The 22873-nt window shown below is 43.7% G+C and overlaps 1 protein-coding gene across 3 annotated transcripts in view; it reads left to right on the top strand.

Moving 5' to 3' along the window:
* SLC35F4 (solute carrier family 35 member F4) overlaps nt 1–22873 on the top strand; it is a 360561-nt gene that overhangs the window by 308555 nt on the left and 29133 nt on the right. For all 3 annotated transcript variants that reach the window (XM_058739164.1, XM_058739162.1, XM_058739163.1), the window contains exon 2: nt 21583–21768. In XM_058739164.1, coding sequence (XP_058595147.1) covers nt 21583–21768 — 186 coding nt within the window. The remainder of the gene's footprint in view (nt 1–21582; nt 21769–22873) is intronic.

Below are 22873 nucleotides of genomic sequence, written 5' to 3'. Positions count from 1 at the left end.
AGTTTTTAATTTCCCCTTCATAATTCTGTAAAATTATTTTCTCACCACCATAATAAGAGGGTACATGGTATGAGAACCCTCTGGGTTGATGCTCTGAGTAGATTAAGAGAAATACTCTTAACATAAGAGAATAGGTACAGAGTTACAGTTTGGGAAGATGAAAAAAATTTGGAAACGGATGGTAGTGATGCTTGAACAACAATATCACTATACTTAATGCCACTAAACATTACCCTTATAAATGGTTATAATGATAAATTCATTGGTATCCCACAATAAAAATATAAGAGAATAGCAATCAATGAGTTTGACATAAAGGAATAATAGTTATTTCTGTTTCATACATAGAAAATCAAGAGAGAGAATGACGAAAGAAACATCCAGGAAGAGATGATTAGTCAGGAGTTAAACTGGCCTCTAAGCCCTGGGAATCCTAATTTCGGGTACAATGTTCTTTTCAGGCACAACTCCAGGTTCAACCCTATCCCTTTGGTATGCATAACTGAGATTTCAAGAGCCTCGTAATATTGTTCTATAAAAATGATCAGTTTCACAATGTGTACAGGCAATTTTAAAACCATGCCCTTTGATAAAACATGAGTTTAATAAATTTGTCATCTATCTTATTCAATTTTTTCTGGAAAGTTCACTCTTTAAAGCAGCATTTAACACTGCAATGTATGAGCTACTTTAATATTTTAGAAGAAAGTCAGTTTCTGTTTCTTATTCTTTCAGGGATTCTCACTTAGATCTTTTACTCTAGGGAAAGTTCCAAATGCATTGATATTTCCTGAAAAATATCGTGCCCTGTGTCTAGGTATAAATCTGAAAATCCCTTCCTTAGAAGAAACACAGGATTATTTCTCAGTTGTCATGGTGATGCTTGGGGAAGATTACTTTTTAAGGAGGTGAGAGGGAAGGACCATATTGGGTTGCATAAGCAAAGTCTATGATTTTAACTTGTACTTAGCTAGAAACAGTGCTAGTTGGTATTAAGTCACAAGGTCTTCATAAAATTTAAATTTTTTACACTAAAATTTCCCATAGAGTGTCTAGTCCCACTTTCTCATTTTATAAATGAGAACACCCCAATCTAGGAAGGTTGAATGACTTCCCAAGGTCTTCATGTTGCCTTACAAAACTTTCTTATGCATTTATTTAGAACAGAAAGCAAGTTCTCAAATGGCTGATACACCACAGAGAAGCCATTATGGGGAACTTTCTGTTTGGAAATTGGCCACCACCCCCATTTTCACCCTCAGAAAGAGAGAGCTCATATGCCATTTTCCTCTGCTGTTTCCTTACCTCTTTATTAAAATGATTGCCTGAGGTAGAATTGCGCCTCTCTCTCTCTCTCTCTCTCTCTCACACACACACACACACACACACACCTATTTATAACTCCATTTACTTCCCATTTCTTTTTCACCTTTTCTTAGAGTTATTATAAAAATCTCTGTTGTTTGTTCAGTTTCTCTCTCATGCATCCCGTTTTTCCCTCTAGTTGCCTATTTCTTGGGAAATAACAACTGCATTCTTGAAACCCCACCATTTGTGAGCTAAAAGAAATGTTTGTCATGTTGATAAGGAATTTGATAGCTGTATTGAAGAAGGAAGTCCTAAGGTTTGATGGGAAATTAAACAGAATCAAGATTCAGGGCATCCACACGGAGAGCTTTTGGGAAACACACAGAAATTTCCCTCAGGATCCCCTCCAATCATTATTTACAACTTCTTCCTCTTCCTTAAATTAAATCTATGTTTCCTCAACTGCAAATGTTCTAGATAAATATAAAACTGCTTTTAGTCAATGTTGTCTTGTTTTGCTTAATGACTGTGCTTCCTCACTGCAAATGTACAGTATTTTAAAAACATTATGCATTAAATGGGATTTTAGTACCAATATTCGGTCAAACCACAATTTATAACTTTGTTTATGTGGGGAAATGCATTTAGAGTTGGGAAAAACTCCAGTTTATAAGTCAAATTTTGCCTATGATATATGCTTTGAGCTTAAGTAAAATTCAATCAGTACATTAAAAAAACATTTTTTTAATGTTTATTTATTTTTGATAGACATACAGAGACAGAGCACAAGCAGGGGAGGGGCAGAGAGAGAGAGACACACACACACACACACACACACACACACAGAATCCAAAGCACACTCCAGGCTCCGAGCTGTCAGCACAGAGCCCAACGTGGGGCTCGAGCCCACGAACCTTGAGATCATGATCTGAGCCTAAGTCAGACACTCAACTGACTGAGCCACCCAGGCGACCTAGTACATATTTTTTGAGAGCCCTTCTGGGTGAAAGTCACCATTCCAGGTGCTATGATGTTCTGCAAATAAAATAACAACAAGGTACATTATCTCAGCTAATTCTTACAACATCCCTACTAGGGAGATATCACTCTCCTTGTCAGTGAAGAAACTGAAGCTTAGAGAGGAAAGAGCACAACATGGTGAGAAGCAGAGCTGATATTCCATCCTGGGTCATCTGACTTCCGAATCTGTGCTGTAGTGCAGAAATTACACTCTAAGGAGACTATGCTGGGAGCCATGCTGGACCTTAGAAAATCCTTGGAAGCTTTGCTGTCAGCAGCTTCCAGAAAAAGAATTCGTGTTAAATCTCAGATGGGAACAAGTTTCCTCTGAGTGTTGCTATATAGAAATGCCTCTTAGTGAATGTGATTCCAAGTTACTGGGGTATCAGAAAGTGTCATTGGAACAACTGAGACTCTGAAGGACAGAGAGACTTGGAGCTTGTAACTCTATTGGTGAGGAGAGAAGGGGATGCAGGGAGAGTCATAAACAGCCATCTTCTCGGGGGAGTGTATGACAGGCTCTCCTTTTGTCCCTCAACAAGACTTTGTAGGTATCAAGCCTCACATATTTCACTTTTGTTCTAAACCCCTGATGGAACCAGATACATAATATTTTATATAATTACTCTATTAAGATTGGCCAGAAATCCTGGAGAGCTGATTCTGTTCTATGCACCTGCTGATCTGACCAGCTCAGCATGTCTGTTAATGGTTTTCATCCAGAAGATAGAAACAGAGACACAAAAGCAATCCTGTCCTTGCTGTCCAGATCTTAAATACGATAGCTCCTTAGAGTCAACTGCACCTGGCATTCATGAGAGATCTAAAGGCAATTGCCAGTGCAGTTTCTATATCGTGCTCACATTTCAAAGATGCAAATATAAGGAAACCCTTTTGGGGTTAGAAGCAAAACCAGCTGAAGCTTATTTTGGAAAAGACACCTGAATTGGCGTTTTAGTTGGGGGCATGGCCAAGATGGAGTAGGCGGGGCAGTAGACTCCCCACCAAGGTAGGCTGGGGACAGGGCTGAGCCTCAGGTGGGTCTTCTGTTCCCCACTCTCCCCTGCACAGCTCCTTCCCCCAAAGGCTCTATGGCAGCCACAGGAGGGTGGAGACTGGGAAGGACCTCAGTGGCTGTTCACTTGGACAGGACATCACAGGACTCAGGTGCCAATTTCTGCTGCGAGTCTCAATCTTCTTCACAACCACGGCCTTGGTGGAGCTGACGTGCCTGAAGGAATTCAAGCCCCCACCAGAGCCTAAGCTGGACTGGAAGGAGCCCAGACTGTAGTGGATGCCAGGGCCGGTGAGACCCTGTGTGCAGAGCTCAGGCCACCTGAGTACCCTTGGTGGTCCCATTAGGGATATACATGTTCTGTGTCCCAGACTCCAGCAGCTTCGGTAGGTGGCGATCTCGCTGTCCAGGACCAGCCTGACGTTCACGTGTTCCCGGTACTCTCGCAGCCCATCACGACAGCTTCCTGAATCACCTGCTTCCTGACGCTTCCCAGCAATCAGCAAGGGCAGCCTCCACCAAAGCCCTCTGGCCTTTGAGGCCCTGGATCTTAGCCAGGAGTCGGCTGATGTTCTGGCTCATCTAGGAAATCTCCATCTTCGTGCTTCCCAGACAACGTCTGCGTTCCTACTACTTGATCTGGTACAGCCTTCAATCTCGGCCCGTGACAGCTGGCAATCTCCTCGTACTGAGCCTTCACCTGGTGATGATGCCGTCTGGTCCAGGGAGCAGCAGCTGTCCCCGGGGAGGACCGTGGAGATGTTGGAGAGCTGTGGCCGTAGCTCTCGGCTCTCCTCTTCACACTGCAACCTGGGGAAGGCCATCTGGTGGGCCAGCCCCTCCGGGCCGACTCCAGCTCTGTCTCGTTCGTGCAAGCTTCATCCACAGCCTTCTTGACGACAAATGCATTCCCCATCTCTGCACGCTCTTTGATCTCTTCCTTGTATTTATTCTGAAGTCCTCCGCCAGCCCCTGCGTATTGCCAAGCACCGCCTCCAGCTTCAGCTTCTCCTGGACCACGGTGTCCGGCTGCCAACAAAGCTTGTTGTTGTAGCTCCTGAGCACATTGTTCTTGTTGCTTTGAGCTGTTTTCTGCTGCAGGAGACAGCTGTGATGCCCACCCCCCCACCAAGCCCCCAGACCCGCTATATGCCCAGACCATACTCATGCTGGTGTCCAGGCCACCCCAGAAGCTGCTGCCCACTCAGGAGAAAGCCTAGAAGCAGATTTGGCACAACACACACTTGTATGAGAAGCTGCTGAAGGCCCCGGGGGGGCAGAGGTGGATCCCATGTGGGACTTCTGGGTCACTCTGATGGACATGGTGGAGGCTGGAGCCAACATGAGTAGGCTGGACCAGAGAGACCAAAAGGAGCCGAGAAGCTGCATCTAGGTGGGGGGGAGGGAGTCTTGAGGTATCTGGAGTTTATTGACTTCCCTGCTAAAAACCAGTTTCACAAGTAGTTATTGGATAGTTAGCGTGTGCCTAACATCCTTTGGTAGAGGAATAAGAGACTCAAAACAAGTAAAAGTTAATTCTTATCCTCAATTAGGGCCTTTCTAAATCTTGCCAGTTTATTCATTTAGTCGTGAAACGTATGTTTGTTAAGCACATTTCAGGTGATAAGACATATACACATTAAAGTTACTGAACACAGGCATGATTAGGTGCCCCTAAGTTTCTCCGTAAGGGCCAGGCAACTCCACAAATGTTCATGAAAAGCTACTGAGTGCCAGGCCCAGGGACACAGAAATAGCCCAGATAGAGCCCATACTAGTAAAAAGCTAACAGGCAGGGGGCAAAATGAGTAGACCAGAAATTGCCTTACAGTATGGCGTAATTAGGTAAGTGGAACAGGCACAGAAAGCAAATGGTCACGGAATGCCACTGAGGGTGCGCAGAGTTTCAATGGAGTCTTGAAGCTCAAATACGAGTTCACAGAACGCAGGCCCAGGGCTTGGATGGGGAGAAGTGGTCAACGGCTTGGCTGGAGTAAAAGGCAAGCTTGTACTTGCTTGTGACAGTCTCAGGGGTCACAGGCCCATTCTCTCCAACTGCTCCATGAATTGCGGGGGGCCCCCAAACTTTGATCTCTGCCTTCTCTCCTCAGTGGTGCCTCAGGGCTCTGCTCAGACTCCCCTTTGTGCTCCAAGGGGAGGAAACTGTCCCCAAGGAAAAGCTGGAGATCAAGGGGCTGACCTTAGGACCTTTCTTAGAGATTGCAATCTCATGCCACCTGTTGGCCAGTGCCTAGAAACAGTTGCCTCATACGGTCTGTCAAGTTGTATTTTATTTGCAGTGGAAGGGAGGATTAGTCCTGTACAAGCTACTTCATCATAGCTAGAACTTTCTCGTACCTTGAATAACCCTTCACTCAGCCCTGATGCTGAATCCTTGCAATTTTCTCAAACCTCTGCCTCCTTTTTCCTCTTCTTTCCACTTCCTTCATCTCCTCTCTCTCTACAAAAACTGCTTCATAAGTCACTTGTGACATCCCTGATAGCCATAGTTAGTGGGCATTTCTTCCACCTTCAGTCTCCCTGACCTCTTGGTAGTATGGAAATGGTTAATGGCATCTCCTTTTATAAACTCTCTTGTCTTGAATTCTTACCTCTGTGACTCTGCTTCTGCCTCTGACCTTCCTTCATTTTGTTTGCTGGCCTCAGTCTCTCCACCACCTGATAGAGTCCCCAGGACTCTTCCCCGGAGTGTTCATCCTGGATCCTCTGGGCATCTGCTCTGTGTTCATAGCTTTAGATGATTAATTTCTCGTCCTGCCTTCCTCTGTCTCTTTTATGTTAATGATTCCACTCTGTGTGACCAGTCCTGTCTTCTTCATCTGAAGCGTTTGCCCTATTAAGTGTTGTTCCTACTTCTGGAATCTTGCAGTTTCTCAGACCCTCCAGGCTCAGGTTCCTCAAGATCCTGATGTTAATTAAGCCCAAGATTTGTCAGCATATCGGTGTTTTCCTTGTTAGGTTATAATTCATCTGTTTCCCAGTCTGTTTGCCCCAGTATATTCTGAACCACAGCAGAGAGACTTGGTCTTCATCCTCTTCGAAGCCCATATAGCCTAGTTTAACGTCTGGCACACAGGACACCCCTCAGTAAGAGTGAATGAATGAATGAATGAATGAGAGTTGCCAGATCTCCTCTAGCCAAAACAAGGGGCCGGGAAAATTAGTCTCTGGGCTATAGGTGTGTGGGTCAAGGTTTACCCGGAGTTTTCTCCCTGATAGCAGATAACTTCCATCCTCACATGACAGCTGCTCTGTGCAACCCTGGGGATTGGGAGCATGTGGCAGTCAGTTATGCAAGAAATAGCCAAAGGAGAGCATAATGTGGGGAATTTTAGGGGTCAGGATGGCAAGAGGATCTAGATTTAAGGAATGTTTAGAGGGTGATGCCAACAGGACCCTTTAACGTATTTTAGGGCTATGCGGTAAATTTAAGTCATCTTCCAGACCATGGAAGTATCTTCCAGTCCATTAGATAAATTTAGGATTGCAAGAGGAGAGCGTGTCTAACAGACTGCAAGAGCTGCCTCTGCAAGAGAATTTTTAAGTCTATTATGCTCAGCCATCAGTACCAGTGCAGTACGCATTCCAGTACTTTCCTAGCTGCTCTGATTTGCCTCCCATGGGTGAATACAGTACTCCCAGAGGATCATTTACTCTCATTTGCTTACCAGAGAAACAAAGCAAACACTTTAATATTTATTCCTCATCTCCGGCCAAGAAATGGCTTTGATAGTAAGGGTTTTGATTGAACATTTGAAATGACCGTGGGGGGCAGGGAGGCAATTAACATGCCAAATCAGTTCCCCTGAATTCTGGGTAGGAAGGTTTCAGGAAGCGTAAAGAAAATTTCACGTCTTCTCCTATTAGATTACAGCACCGTGCATGACTTTTATGAATCTTTTGCACTGTGAATAAGGGATTATCTTTCTTGTAACAAGACTACCCTGAATTACCTGGCTCTGTCATCTTCCCTCCATCCTTCCTGCCACTCTCATTTCCATCAAGCCCAGGATTTGTCACTATACCGGGGCTTTGCATGTTGGGTTATAATTCACCTGTTTTCTGGTCTCTTTGCCCCAGTGTACTGTGAACTAAGGCAGAGAGACTTGATCTTGTCCCTCCATCCATCCATCCGCATAAAGTGTCCATCCCCATCCTCTACATAACAGATTTGGAATGGTTTGTCTACTCCTTAACATCACATTTCTTTATTTGCACAATCTGTGTAGAAAATAATGCCTTTCTCTTTGCACTTGTGTGCTGCCAACACTTCCTCCTTGTGCTTTCTCAGCTTCCACGCCTGTCTCAGGAAAGGCCAATCCCTTTGCCCCTGCTATTCCACCAACAGTATTCTTTCCACAGTCAACAATGACTAAAGCCAAACTTTGTGCCATGGCCTTCTCCTCCCACTCTTTCTCTGGCTTCCATATTGTTGCATCCTCCTGTTTCTTCCCCTCACTTTTTTGGCTGCTTTATTTTTTATAGGTTCATACCCCTTTAATTCTTGGTTTTCTTGCGTCTCAGCCCTGGTTATCTGTGTTTCTCAGTTAGCCTTCTCTCTCTGGATGATCTCATTCCTGCCTATATGAGTTTACTAGTGCTGCCATAACGAAGTACCACCAATTTGGTGGCTTATAACAGAAATTTATTGTCTCATTGTTCTAGAAGCTAGAAATCTGAGATCACAGTGTTAGGATGGTTTCTTCCTTCTGGGGCCAGTGAGAGGGAATCTATTCTATGCTTCTTGCCTAGTCGCTAGTGATATATTGATGACCCTTGGCATTCTTTGACTCCTAGAAACAACACCTCAGTATCTGGCTTCATCTTGCATAGCGTTTTCCCTGTTTGTATGTCTGTGGCCAAATTTCCCCTTTTTATAAGGACACCAGGCCTATGGAATTAGGGCCCACCCTCAGGACCTCATTTTAATTTGGTTACCTCTATAAAGATCCTGTCTCCAAATAAGGTCACGTTCTGCTCTACTGGGGATTAGGACTTCAATATGTGAACTGAGGTGGGGTAGGATATATTCAACCCATAACATCTCCTATAGCTTCAATAACTTGTCCATATACTGATGACTCTCCAGTCTATGTCTCCATCCCGAAAATGTCTTCTGGACTCTGGACTTGTGTGTTAGTTGCCCACCATCCATCTCCCTTGAATGATTTTCATGCACCTTACACTTAACATGTCTAAGAATGGTGTCTTATCAATTCAGTTGTCCTGAACAGAAACTGATACTTATTCTTGACTACTCCTTCACCCTCATTCCTACAACCATGCCCAATCATTTACCAAATTATGGCAGTGCTGTGGCTCTCAAATCAACCCCCTCTTTGACCTCACTGCTACCACCTCTGCAAGGCCACTATTATCTCTCCTCCAGACCACTCCAGTGGTTTCCTAACAAGTCATTCTATCTCTGGTGTTACTCCCTCTCAAGCCATTCTCCACATTGCAGAGCACTCTTTGAAAAACCCAAATCTGATCACTCCATTTCCCTGCTTAGGTCATCAGTGGTAGCGAGTGCCCTTGGAAGTAGACATTGGACCCAGACAGCTGATTGTAGGCCTTGAGCTGGACATTGAAGGAACAGTAGAATCTAGGTGAGTGAGGAAGAGGTTTGTATGAATGTGGAGCTTGGACTTAACCTTGCAGGTTTAGATTCAAGGCCGTGTCAGTGCACCCACCTGCTAGGTATGGACACCCATAACAATTGTGAAAATAACCTGATGCTGACCATGTAGCTTTTCCCATATCCCCCGGGGCGGAAGCTTGCAAAGTGTTGTGTTTAGATTGTGGCCTAAATCACAGTGGAGCTGCCTAAGCAGCTGCCTCTGCCAGTTCCTGACTTGTCCTCCTCCCTAGTGACAAATGTATATGCTAACAGCATTAGCTGTACCCTGGCATGCTCTTCTACCCATTTCTTTCTTTCTGCTCATGCATAAGGCATAAATATTTTGTGAACTGATCCATAAGCTTCTGGTTTAAAAGGCAAGTCCCATGGGGCGCCTGGGTGGCTCAGTCGGTTAAGCGGCCGACTTCAGCTCAGGTCATGATCTCGCAGTCCCTGAGTTCGGGCCCCGCATTGGGCTCTGTGCTGATGGCTCAAAGTCTGGAGCCTGTTTCGGATTCTGTGTCTCCCTCTCTTTGGTCCTCCCCTATTCATGCTCTGTCTCTCTCTGTCTCAAAAATAAATAAACGTTAAAAAAAAAAATTAAAAAAAAAAAAGGCAAGTCCCAAATGAGAAGATACTGGTGGACCATTGGCAGTTGCAAGGGACTGAGCCATCCCTTGGCTCTGGGATGAAAAGCTGGCTTGTCCACCCATTCAGAATTCAGTGCTGTTTATAGAAATTACTGTGTAATTGGCTTTTCCCCTCTTAGAACATAAGAAAATGAGAGTAAGCATCATGCCTTCTTGTCTTCCTTGCACTTAGCAGAGGGCCAGACACATAGTAGGCACCAATAACTTCTTAATTAATGGGTTATCACACAGGTCAACAGCCACAGGTCTTTTGGGTTATCCTGAAGTGTTTTTTGACTACAATCAATTATGAGACCGCCTTGTGAATGCTTTGTCTAATGCATCAATTATGAAATTCACCAGGGCCATTTGGAAGGAAAAGTATATTCCAGGAGAACCTACCAGGAAGGAATTTGTAAGTAAAAGGTTTCTACAGTCAGGGCATATTTTTCAAGATTTTCAGGGCAATAGTGACATTGCTGGAGGGGGAGGGTGGTTAGTTCCCTTCATGTGTACATGCACGTGGGTAAATACTCCAGTTCAAATTACAAGCAAAGGAAGACTTTAGGGGAAGAAGAGACAAAGGCTCAACTCCAAGAAAGTCAACATGAAGGCTTAATGAAAAGCAAACAAGATCATTCAAGGAAGCAAGCTCAACATAAAAATCCAGACTTAGAAAACAAACTAGAATCAGTTACTTATTTTAACAAGAAGTTATTATTTCAAGCATAAACACTCCCACCCGCAGCTGAAATATGATTAATGTAAAATTAATCAATTCATGTAAAATATGATTAATACCATTACATTATCTGTGTATGCTTTAGGAATAGTGTGTATGGTATTATAAAAAGAAAATAGTTGTATAGTCTTAATGACAGTGTCTTACCAACTGAGACACAGGGGTGGGTATTCAAAGGCACAATTTCCAGGACTGCATTTAATACTCCAGAGTAACCAAGCTGTAGATTTATACCAGACCAGGTATGTGGCACAGCATTCTCTTAATTTCTCTTGCTTCAATTTATTGAGCTGGTCTCTGTGGGAAATATTCTAAAGTTGATCCTAAATGTCTTTCGGTTTTTCTGGCTTAAAGTGAATATTTCAGAACCATCAGGACAGGCCTTTTTACTGTATGGTCAATGAATCTCTGCCTGCTGTTTGGCATCACAGAGCCTTGAGTGACATGGGAGAGAAGTGGGGTTGGTGATCATAGAGATTCTCCCTCTCCACCTTCACCTAGGAATCAGCCATCTCTCTTCCAGGGGAAAACTTGTGCCCAGGTGTTCAGCAAAGGTAACGGCCACCTGTACCCCCTCAAGAATGTCTGCCATTGGGTTCGTGTAGCTTAGCTGGCAAGAATTCCAAAACACCTTTCTAAATCTTCCTAAATCTTTCAGTGGGCCCCTCCCTGAGAACAGAGTGTGTTACTCGTAGGGCCACAATACAAGAAAAGTAGCAAGTAAGGACATTAGAGAAAAGGGGAAAGGACATGAGAAGAGGCCACCAGGGAGTTGGGTGCACATGAAAGTCCTAGAGAGTTGGTCTTAGAGCTCTTGACTGGGAGCCTCCAAAGCTGTTATGGCTGGTTAGCAAAAGGGAGATTTAGTGGATGGACTGGGGAAGGGAGACTCACAGAACCTTGGAAAATGTGCAGGAACTGAGGGCCTTCACAGCCGAGCAGCCGAGACATCCTCCAGGATACTGCTGTTGCCATCACAACCCAACACCTGGCTGCCACTGTTGCTCATGAAACTTTAACCACCTGGTTTCTTGAGATTTATAGTTTTGGATACAGGGCTTTGATGGAGTGAAACCCAGTCATGCCTGCCCCCCATTGTCAGGGGTAGGGAGAGCATTATGCTTCCTAAAGAGCTTCATTTGAGGGTGGCTTGGTCAGTTGAGCATTCAAATCTTGATTTTGGCTAAGGCCATGATCCCAGGGCCATGGGATTGGGCCCTGTGCTGAGCATGGAGCCTCCTTAAGAGTCTCTCTCTCTTCCTCTCCTCTCCTCTCCTCTCCTCTCCTCTCCTCTCCTCTCCTCACCCCTCCCCTCCCCTCCCCTCCCCTCCCCTCCCCTCCCCTCCCTTCCCTCCCCTCCCCTCCCTTCCCTCCCTTCCCCTCCCCTCCCTCTCTCTCTTCCCCCCCGCCTCTCTCCCCTTGTGCTCTCTCTAAAATAATAATAATAATAATAATAATAATAATAATAATAGTAAATAATTTTTAAAAAGCCTCTTTTGGCTTCCATTGTGGGATATGGGACAATTTCCCAGCAAGACTTATGTAGTTGGGGGGGAAGTTCCCCCTAAATGGGAAGGGGGTTGAGTGCTGAGCAGTTAAAAGCAGGACAGAGGCCTAAGGTAATCACATTAAAAAAACATTCAAGGAGTTGTTAATGGGGCTTAGAGATTTTTAATAAAATTGTTATTTGTTCTTTTGCAGTGAAAAACACGTTCTATCATCTGGGAAATTATTTAAGACTGAGACTATCATCAAAAAAAATGTTAAAGGAAATTTTATACTATTTCTGCTGATTCATATCTAGGATCAGCCAAATAGATTTGAAATTCTTTCTTAGGTACATTGGGAATACTTAAAAATCCATTTCAGATTTCTATGAATGTTCAGCAAAAATCGTCAAGGTCAACCTATAATCTAACTCTCCAGATGACAGAAGGTGTATGGAGTAACAAGACTGAGTAGTCAGAGGCTGAGTATGGGCAAGATAAGAGGTAGCTGGAATTAGGAAAACAACTGTAGACTTAATAAAACATGGGCATGATTTGGAGCCATAGTTGAGGGAAGGGTGACAACTTTGAGCAGCAGTGAGGAAATAAATGCTTGATACTGGATGGAGACATGGGTCCAGAAATGATCTAAACAAGCAAGTGTTAAGGATCATATGTTCTTTGGGAGAAGGGAGCCAGGAGAAATGCATGTTAATCCCAAAATCTTCTTTAGAGTACAAATCCAGAACATGTGCTTCACAAATATATGGGTTGCCTAAGTAGAATGGAGCCCCTCTGGCAGACATAGACCTGGGGTAAGGGGTGCTCTGGTTGCATCACACAAGGGTTCAGTCATGACCATGAAGAATAAGTATGACCAGTTTCCAAGCACAAGAAACTATGATTATTGGTGTTCTTTCGACTTTCACCATGTGAATGCCTGTATTTTAGCAGGGGAAAAAGGGTCCTACTGCAATACACATTTCTAAAGGGGAAATCCTGTCTCTCTTTAAAGAGCATGTTTTTGCTCGAACAACTTCCATTAGATGTCTTTCTTCCAGGTTCTATTTGTTCTGTGCATCTTGCCCTCTTCTCCCAAATTTGCCTTTGTGAGACTCTGCTTCCAACCCATCATCCCTCTTCAAAATGCCTCTTTTGCTCTCAACAACTAAAAAGGCGAAATCTCCACTTTCCTTTGTTGGAAGCTGTTCCAGGCTCTCTTCCTATATAAACCCTGCCCTGCTCTGGGATCTGCTGGAACCCATCATCCTCTGCTAAGTATTCTGTAACTGTCCAGGCTGAAATTGATCTCTCTGCTCTCTGAACAGTAATTGTCCTTATTTTCTGTACGATGGAACTATTTCCCCTACATACAGAAAGAGCTCAACAGTGCTGAGTAGCTGAAATGGAAAGGGCAACAGAGCGTATTGGAAAGAATATGGACTTTGGAACTGGACTCGACTTTTTAAACCCTTACTTGGGCTGTTGAAGGTTCACTTTCCTTCTCTGTAAAATAAGAATAGTAAAGTCCACCCCACAGTGTTGTGTTGTTTAGAGATCATATATGTAAAGCTCTTGGCACATGGTAGGTGTTAAATAAGTGTGAGACGCTTTTATTTTTACATTGTAAAAACAGGGAGAAGTGACAGATTTTTTTAGTTTTAAAGTTAGTTATAGATAGAGAAATCTTATTCCAGATAGAATAAATTAATACTGTTTTAGGAACAAGATGTGTATAGCATAAATATAGCAATTATTAGTCCTTTCTTCTAATTACACATTTTAGGTAAATAAAAACTAATTAGGTTTTAAAAGATTTTTTAATTTTTTTATTTAAAAAATTTTTTAATGTTTATTTATTTTTGAGAGAGAGACACAGAGCACAAGCAGGGGGAGGGGCAGAGAGAGAGGAAGACACAGAAACCAAAGCAGGCTCCAGGCTCTGAGCTGTCAGCACAGAGCCCGATGCAGGGCTTGAACTCACCGACCATGAGATCATGACCTGAGCTACAGTCAGACGCTTAACCGACTGGGCCACCCAGGCTCCCCTAAAAGGTCACTTTAATATGCCTATATAGGTACCCAGATATTTCATATTTACGTCTTGAATAAGATGAGATGGTTAGCAAGAAGATAATTAGCAAGTCTTGAAAAAAATTTGGTACAAAAAATACAGATAATAATATAACCAACAACTAGGTTATTTTAAAAGATACTTCTCTGTGAAATGAATCAAGTGTTCAGAGCTACATAGAGTGAATAATACTAGTAAGTAAAACAGTGTTGTGCAGGAGACCTTGGGCTTTAAAGAGTAAGGCAGTGCAGAATTGAAACAGAAAGTTGGTATATTGCTTGTGTATTAACCATCCACCCTGCTGACCCCTTTCAATAATCCTAGGGTTAAGTGTTTACCTAATAAGTGAGTAACTTTTTTGCAAATTCCTATATAGACTTCAATGAAAACTCAACCAATACTGATGAGAATAAATATTCCCTCACTACAAGGAATATTTTCTGCCATTGTAATTTGATGGAACATGAGTTTAAAAAAATAAGCTGAAATATGGCTTTTTACATAACCTTTTGTTGAATTGTTGGTATCTTACCTGTTTTTATAAGACAAAATGTCAAAGTGATTGTTGTAACTTCCAACCAACTCCAAGTCAAAATTCAGGATTGCATTTCTGTCTTCGGTGTTTCTTCAGTGATTGTAACATCTTGGCAGGAAAGATCATGCATATTTAAAAGAAACACACTTATAAAAGATTATTTGAAAATAGTCAAAGCTAGTTTTATGCTTAAAGTATGACTTTCAAGAGACTGGTTGGAAGAATCATCAAAGAAGAATCATTCATCAAAGAAGCTGAAAGCTAGGAGAACTTGTGGTCTAGGCCCTGATTCTGTGATTATAATATTATTGTAGAAACATGGTATATAGATACCTTTGCCCCTCCAGATTCTTTTTCTACCTGCCCCACAACCTTTCTCTACTTCTCTTTCTTTGTGGCAGTTGAAATGTACGGACTACGGAAATAGGCTGTCTTGTCCTCTGGCCTTGGTTTACTGATCAAGGGGGGTCCCTAAGAGATATCAAAGGAAAGGACTATTTTCAGGAACTCCCAGCTGGATGCCTACCTTAATGAAAAGTCATAATCATCTCAGGCAAGCCTCTCCTTCCAGATTTTTCCAATCACTCCCTCTCCTTGTCCCTTCAGGCCTAAGTATAGTAAGAGGGAGCCTTCGTTACACCTGGGTACTTCCCTCCCCTCTGTGGTATCACATACAGTGGTTCTCAAAATTTTAACTTGCATTGGAATCACCTGGAGGGCTCCTTAAATCACAGGTTACCCCCACTGCAGTTTCTAATTTAATAGTCTGAAGTGGCTGCTGAGAAGTTGCATTTAAAAAATCTTTTTTGAAGTTTATATTTGAGAGACAGAGCATGAGCGGGGGAGGGGTAGAGAGACAGGGAGACACAAAATCCAAAGAAGGCTCCGTCCTACAGCATGATGGATGGCTCGAACCCACGAATCGCAAGATCATGACCCGAGTCAAAGTCAGACAGTTAACCCATTGAACCACCCAGGTGCCCTAAGAATTTGCATTGCTAACAAGCTCCCAGGTGATGCTGCAGTGGGCGGCTTAGGGAACCATATAGCCTTATAGCCCTAAACCTTGACCACCTTTCTAATAAAGTATCCTAATTTTGAGTTTGCTCTCCCTTCCTTCTGAAAGCTTGACCAATATAAATGGGTATAAAAAATTAGCTGAAAATCGACAAAGTTTGTTGGTTAAACATGATTTGCAGGTGCTTGCTTGAAATATCTTGAAATCAAAGGAGAGAAAGCTACAGGGATTTAGGAGATTATTTTGCTCAATCACTAAATTTCAGAGTATGAAAGAATACAGACAAAGAGAAGTCAAGTGATTTACCTGAGAGGACGTAGACAATTGGTGCCCTGCCCTTCCGGGAAGTCTTTCCAGGACTTTATGCTGCCTCTTGTCATACACCCCCTACCTGTCCGGCTTCACTTTCCTTCCCAACACCCCCCGCCCACATCCCCCATCCCCAGGACGGTGTCTTTATGTTTGGGTATCAGGGCTACCTGTGGTGTTTCAGGTAAGTATGCGGCATAGCTTGGGGCAAGTGAGGATAAGATCTCTAGCTCACTGTTCAGTATAATGCTTAGTAGAACCAAATATGTCCTTGATTTTTTGTGTTCATGAGAGATGAGAGTCAATGGCAGGGCTCTTATTAGAATGATGTCTAGAGTCTGGTCCATTATCTTCCAAGTCGTCTTGTGCTTGCTCACACAGACTCTTACCTGACCCATTGCTTCTTTCTCATCTACTTTCCAAAGACCTTTTCCTAGTTACTTTTTATCACACGGCTTTTCAAGTTGTCATCTGAGAACCCTACACTTTACACTCTGATTAGGCTTTACTCAGCATTTCTTTGCCCTTTTTGCTTTGAGGTTTCTAAGTGGACGCCCAGGGCCCTGTCACCCCGGCCCCACTTGCCCTGTGGTGATCTGTGGCCACAGAAATTGTACCAGGCATCAGTGTAAGATACAATTTCCTGCCTCAAGATTTTTGACTCTGGGCAACTAGATTTCTCCCAGGAGGCTAGCTAGAAGACTGGAAAGCTGGGAGCTTCAAATGATTAAATTTTCTGCAGAGAAAGGCAAACAGAGGCCAAGTGAGAAGACATGAATCTGGCACTTGCAGTGGGAGATGGGGACTGTCTGCCTACACGCTGCCCCAGGTCCCAGGTGTTCCTGAGGTTTAGGGACATTCCTGGCTGCCCTGTCCCTTGGTTGCTAAGCTCCTAAAAACTCCCCATTTTTGCGTAAACTGATCGAGTTTGGATTTCTATGATCTGAAGTCAGACGTTCTCACTGATAAAGTACCATTAATGATCATTTTGTTTAGCTGCTTATTTTTCCTTATAATAGTGTACATTGATTGCGTACGTTCTGTGGACCATTTAATCTGGACAACACTCCTGAAAGGATTTTCGATGCTTGTTTGTACTCAGAATTCAGCACCTTAGAGCTGCTCATCTCACCATTGTCTCATAGCATCCTCTTTACCCCTCTGAGTATTTGCTCCTGTGGTTTCCTCTGACTCTATCGCCTATTCCTCAGCCTAGAACTCTGTCTGGCAAAGCCCCGCTCATCGTTCAAAGCCAACTTTGATGTAGCAACCCATAGAGACTTCCCTGCTCCAGGCAGAATGAATCACTCCCTTTCTTCTTGCTCTCCAATTCACATTAAATTATGGTTAATTGGTTACAAGTCTGATCCCAATACCATGTTGAAGGCCCCATGCAGGCAGGGACTGTGTATTCTTCATTATCTAACTCCTGTTCCTGACACAATACCTGCCCTAGAATCGTGGCTTAATAACTATTTGTTGAGTTAAGTTGATTTGGGGAACATGCAGAGCCTAACCAGTGTGAATGAAGAAATTATCTCGTTATGCATGGACAAATATGAAAAATGACACAAGATGGCCCTACTGCTATGGCTCACGTGAGCAGATGTCTTTACAAGGAAGAGTGGGGGCCGTCTGGTGTGACTAATGAGAGACTTCCAACCTATCACTTCTAATACAGTTTACTCTCAATACTTATTAAAGTCTAAACACTTTTCACTAACTGAATTTGTGATGCCCAGGCACTCACTGTGGCATAGACAATAGAAAATAGATATGATGTCACCTAGCATCCCAGGTGACATTCTGAATATGATTTTTGTCAGAGTTGGCTTTATATTAAGTGAATGGCACAAGACTGTGTAGCGTGGGATGGTGTTTTCACTTCCAGGATTGGAGATGACTGTTTCATGGCCCAAGCCCTGACCGTGCCTCTGGGCCTGGCTCTGAAGTTTAAAGTGTGCCTTTTTAGCACAATGATTTAAATGTCTCCAGTGGCTCAACTGCTCCCGGATCTCGTCCATAAATCAACCAGTGTGAGGCAGCAGAAAATGGGTGTTGAGCTGTATTGCTTAGCGACCAGGAGGTGCAGAAGCCAGGACATAACACTTAGTGAAAATGAGGAAGCTGGAGAAATCACTACTTTGGCTTACAAATCCAACGCTCCCAGATACACATGATTTACCAACTTCTTAGTGTCTATGGCCAATGTTTTGTCTCAATCCTTGCTCAACTAGCTTCCCAACCTATTTTTGGACTTCCTCCTTTTGGCCTGTAATTGCCAAATGATCACAAAATGAAACCTGATATTCTCCTAAGAAAACATGAGAAGGCATAACTCACTAATGAAAAATACTTGAAAGATAAATTAAAAATGACTCCTGGAGTATCTGAGTGTCAGCCCCTCTGGAAGAACATAAATGAGAGTTCACTGGATTTTAAACAGACTCTTTTCATTGAATTTGAAATACTCAATTAGAAACATAGTTGGATGGGTGCCTGGGTGGTTCAGTCAGTTAAGTGGCAAACTTTGGCTCAGGTCGTGATCTCGCAGTTCGTGAGTTCAAGCCCAGCATGGGGCTCTGTGCTGACAGCTCGGAGCCTGGAGCCTGCTTCAGATTCTGTGTCTCCCTCTCTCTGCCCCTCCCCCACTCATACTCTGTCGCTCTCAAAAATAAATAAATATTTTAAAAAAAGAAACATAGTTGTGAAAGTCACAGTAAACATTTTGGATATGTAAAATAAAAACCTTATGTGTTTTGACACTTTTGTAATAACAATACTAATATAGCATTAATTTAGGCATAATAATTGGTCTAATTCTTCTATTGATTTTTTTGAGTACTCGTACATTTTTTATTCTTTTAAATGCAAGATTATATAATACATTTTAATTAGGGCAACTTGAGACACTTAATAATAGATGCTATAGCTAATTCCATTTTTATAGACTTCTCCTTGTTTTTCCCAAGACTGAGAAAAATAGAAAAGGAAAGAAAACAAGATACACTTCTGTCATAGATGGGGAGGCTTGGAACGCAAGCCTCACAGCTCACAGCTAAGTTACTCTGCAGTTCTGCTAGGTTCTTGCGGGAGATGATGGTTCAGGAATTCAAGCGTTCTTTTTCTGGACACCACTGCTTCTCAAAGTTCTGATTAGATTGCTTTACGTGATTACTCACACAGTCCGTGACATGATTATTCAAAGCCAAACTAAAGCCAAGACGCCATTGCTATTTCAAGATTTTGTATTTCATTGGTTGGTTTTCTACCATCTCAGAAAGCACCACGCCAAGACATAACCTCTGTGACCCAGAGAGGATGATAGCTTCTGTTCTGCAGAGCAGAGTATCTACTGGAAATAGAGATACTCCTAACTTACAAGGAAAAATAAATGTACTCTGTGAACAAACATAGGCAGCCAAGGAGACACGATGACTGAATGTAATGTGGTGTCCTGGGTGGAGTCCTGGCCCAGGAAAAGGCCATTAGTGATAAAGCTAGTGGCATCCAAAGAACATTTGGAATGTGGTCAATGGTACTTACCAATGTTAATCTCTTCATTTTGACAAATGCACCAGAAGATGCAAGATGTTAACATTGGAGGAACCTGGGTAAAGAGCATCTGGGAACTCTCTGGACTATCTTTCCGACCTTTCTGTAAATATAAAATTATTTCAAAATTAAACATTTACTCAGAGCAAGGGACGGTGAGAGAGTGTAGAACAGTCTCCGACAGACGGAGAGGCAGGCAGCTTCTGCAGACAGAGCCGAAGCATTCACACGTGAGAAAGTGAAGCCCCGGGGAAGCCAGTGCATGACTACCGTCAAAATGAGCTCCTTCGGTGAAAGTTCAAAGAAAGTGTAGATGCATGTGACTTAACAGCAAAGACTGAATGACCCGATCAGGATTTGATCTTACTGTTTAAAGGCCTGGGTAGATTCAGGATGTTCCAGGTAGAGGAACAACCCAGTAAAAGGCTTAAAGGTATCAGTACTAAGAGTAAGGTGTCAGAACGCAACCAGAACCAGCCTCGCTGGAATGGAGTATTCAGATGGGGGCAGGGTTAGCTATGTAATTTGAGGTTCCGGTGCCAAGTGAAAATGTCAAGTTCCTTGTTCAAAAAGCAGAAAATGATTTTTTTCCTTTCTTATGTTCTCTGTCTCTCTACTTACCATGGCATTTTTTATTTGCTATTTAACATCTGCTCCCTTGGACAGAGGGATGCTTGCTGGGTGAATGCAGGCCCCAGCAGGCACTGGGAGTCTCACCCTGAGATCCCAACACTCCCCATACCAGTACCCAGGTCCCTGTACAGTTGTTAATCAAGGACTCAGGTGTGGTGGCTGAAAACCCACCCCAGGAGGTGGGGAGACAGCAGGAGGCAAAACCAAGCCTGAGCTGAGGCTCCAAGCCCCCTGCTTGTGCTCCATTATCCCATCAGAAGTCACTTAGAGGGGCACCTGGGGGGCTCAGTAGGTTAAGCGACCCACTCTGGATTTCGTCTCGGGTCATGACTTGCAGTTCGTGAGTTTAAGCCCGCATCGGGCTCAGCATGGACAACATGGAGCCTGCTTGGGATTCTCTGTCTCCTCTCTCTCTGCCCCTCCCCTGCTCATGCTCACTCACGCTCTCTCACTGTCTCTCTCAAGTAAATAAGCTTTAAAAAAGACAGAAGGGGAGTTTGGGTGGCTCAATCAGTTAAGCATCCAACTTCGGCACAGGTAATGATCTCACAGGTCATGATCTTGTGGTTCATGGGTTCAAGACCCGCATCGGGCACTGAGTTGACAGCTCAGAGCCCAGAGCCTGCTTCAGATTCTGTGTCTCCTTCTCTCTCTGCCTCTTCCCTGCCTAGTCTCTGTGCCTCTCTCTCTCTCTCTTTCAAAAATAAAATTAAATAAGTAAATAAATAAATAATAAAAAAGAAGTCACACACAAAAAAACTGAAAGGTAAAAGAATTTCCACGTGGCACCCTGCACCTTGGAGAGGGGTGGGGGGGGGTGGGTGTGAGGTTCTTCCAAAGAAGCACAGCACCCCGTGTGACTGCACTGGCTCCAGGCCCATGAAGCCAACCCTGGGTGGGGGGTCCATGGAGATTAATCAGGATTGGGAGGGGCTTAACCCGTGGAGGATCCTGAGGCCTGCGTTTTCATGTGTAAGAGCGGGTAGAGGCCAGAGGTGATTGAGGAGACACAACCAAATTGGACTTTAGTGACCAGTCCGATGGAAAAGCGTAGGGTGGACTCGACAGGAGTCACTGTGGGCACTTTCGCTAGTTAGGAATTCAACAGCCAACCTTAGGAAGAATAAGGAGGATGCAAGCATGACGTCACAGTTTCCCCTCCCTTGAGGTAAACTGTTTGACTGTGTTAGCAGTTCTAATTCAGAACAGATGCATCAGACCAAGCGCCATTTTCTAAAGTTCAGTTTTGGTGGACAGAGTTATCTAAAAAGATCCTTCATCTTAGGGACACAGGCCTTGCCAACACAGACTTTTCTTTTTAGGAGCCCCTCTGATAAAATTAGAAATGAGCTCAAGGAAGGTTCCATCAGGGCTGTGATTCCCGCTGCCATGTGTTTTACTGCCAGGGCATTTAAAATCTTGTTCCAGGGGTACCTGGGTGGCTCATTTGGTTACGTGTCCAGTTCCTGATCTCAGCTCAGGTCTTGACCTCAGGGTTGTGGGTTCAAGCCCTGCATTGGAGCCTACTTTAAAAAAATAATACAAATGAACAAAATCTGTTTCCAGTTTTTTTCTTTTGGCAGGTTCTCAACCTGGTATGAACTGTTTCTTCCCAGGTACCTCCAGATCATCAGTTACTCGATGTAAACCAGGAGCCAACTGCCCCAGTTCACACAGTGGCATCAGTAGGCAACTGTCCCCTCTTTCTGTCACCGAAGATTCTTCTGCTCCTATTCTTGAACTTCAGAGCCGAGGATCTTCTGGAGTTTGCGGACATAGAGTCGAAAGGCAGAACAGATCAGGTGAGCTGGCGACCTCCTCTTTTTTTTTTTTTTTAATATGAAATTTATTGTCAAATTGGTTTCCATACAACACCCAGTGCTCATCTCAAAAGATGCCCTCCTCAATACCCATCACCCACCCTCTCGTCCCTCTCATCCCCCCATCAACCCTCAGTTCTGTTTTTAAGAGTCTCTTGTGTTTTGGCTCCCTCCCTCTCTGACCTCCTCTTAAATAACAGTACACCTAGGTAACCTTCGAACCAGCCGTGAAAGATCACACCATTGGCCCAGAACGCAGGGATGTTACACGGACTCTGAGGAGTGGGAGTGGGGAGTTTATCAAGTGGGAGGAGAAGGAAGAAGGGACATGTATAGATGGGATCTGTTAGCGGGATACGTACAGTGTAGCAGAGAAACCAAATACCAAAACCTGCCGTTGCAGGGCTTAACACATGATTAAACAGTGACACCCTATTAAGTTTACAGTGTATCTAGTTTCCGCATCTTGAAGATGTCAAAAGCCAGCATCTTTGATCTCAGCCCTGGGAGTCAGTGGTAGCGCACTCCCACTCTAAGAAGAATGAAAACACTATTAGTAAAATCACAGACTCTGCTTTTGTGCTCATCAGGACTGCTGGTCTTTGGAGCCCTTCTAGTCTCCCCAGTTTTGCACCTTCAGGACACCGCCTGCTTCCCTGATCAGCATTTAACTAATCCGTCAAGTCCTCTACACTTTCCTCACATACATTTGACCACACTCAACAACTCCCGGGTTACTTGGGTTACTGGAATTGCTCGATACATCTCATAACTAGATCCAGGAGTTTCCCAGCAAATGTATAATTTCCAAACGCACCTGAGTCCACTAGGCTGTTGCCCACACCGGTACTTCTTGGCGGTGGCCATCTTATTGCCTTCCCCAGAGAATGTGCTCAAGTACCCAGTTCATACTCACTTCCTCTCGTCACATGACCACACTTCCGTTTCTGCAAAAAGCAAAGCAGTTGTATGCCAACAGACGCTTTCCTCTTTGCCTTAATGTCTCCATTCTTTTGTTTGCCAGTGACCATGACTTTGGGACCGTCTTTAATGTGTGTGTTCCTGCCGTTCCGATGTGAACTCCTTT

This window comes from Neofelis nebulosa, chromosome 7, assembly GCF_028018385.1.
Source record: "Neofelis nebulosa isolate mNeoNeb1 chromosome 7, mNeoNeb1.pri, whole genome shotgun sequence".
Taxonomy (NCBI): Eukaryota; Metazoa; Chordata; class Mammalia; order Carnivora; family Felidae; genus Neofelis; species Neofelis nebulosa.
Note: the sequence above shows the minus strand (reverse complement) of the source record. Positions and strands in the feature narration are given on the sequence as shown.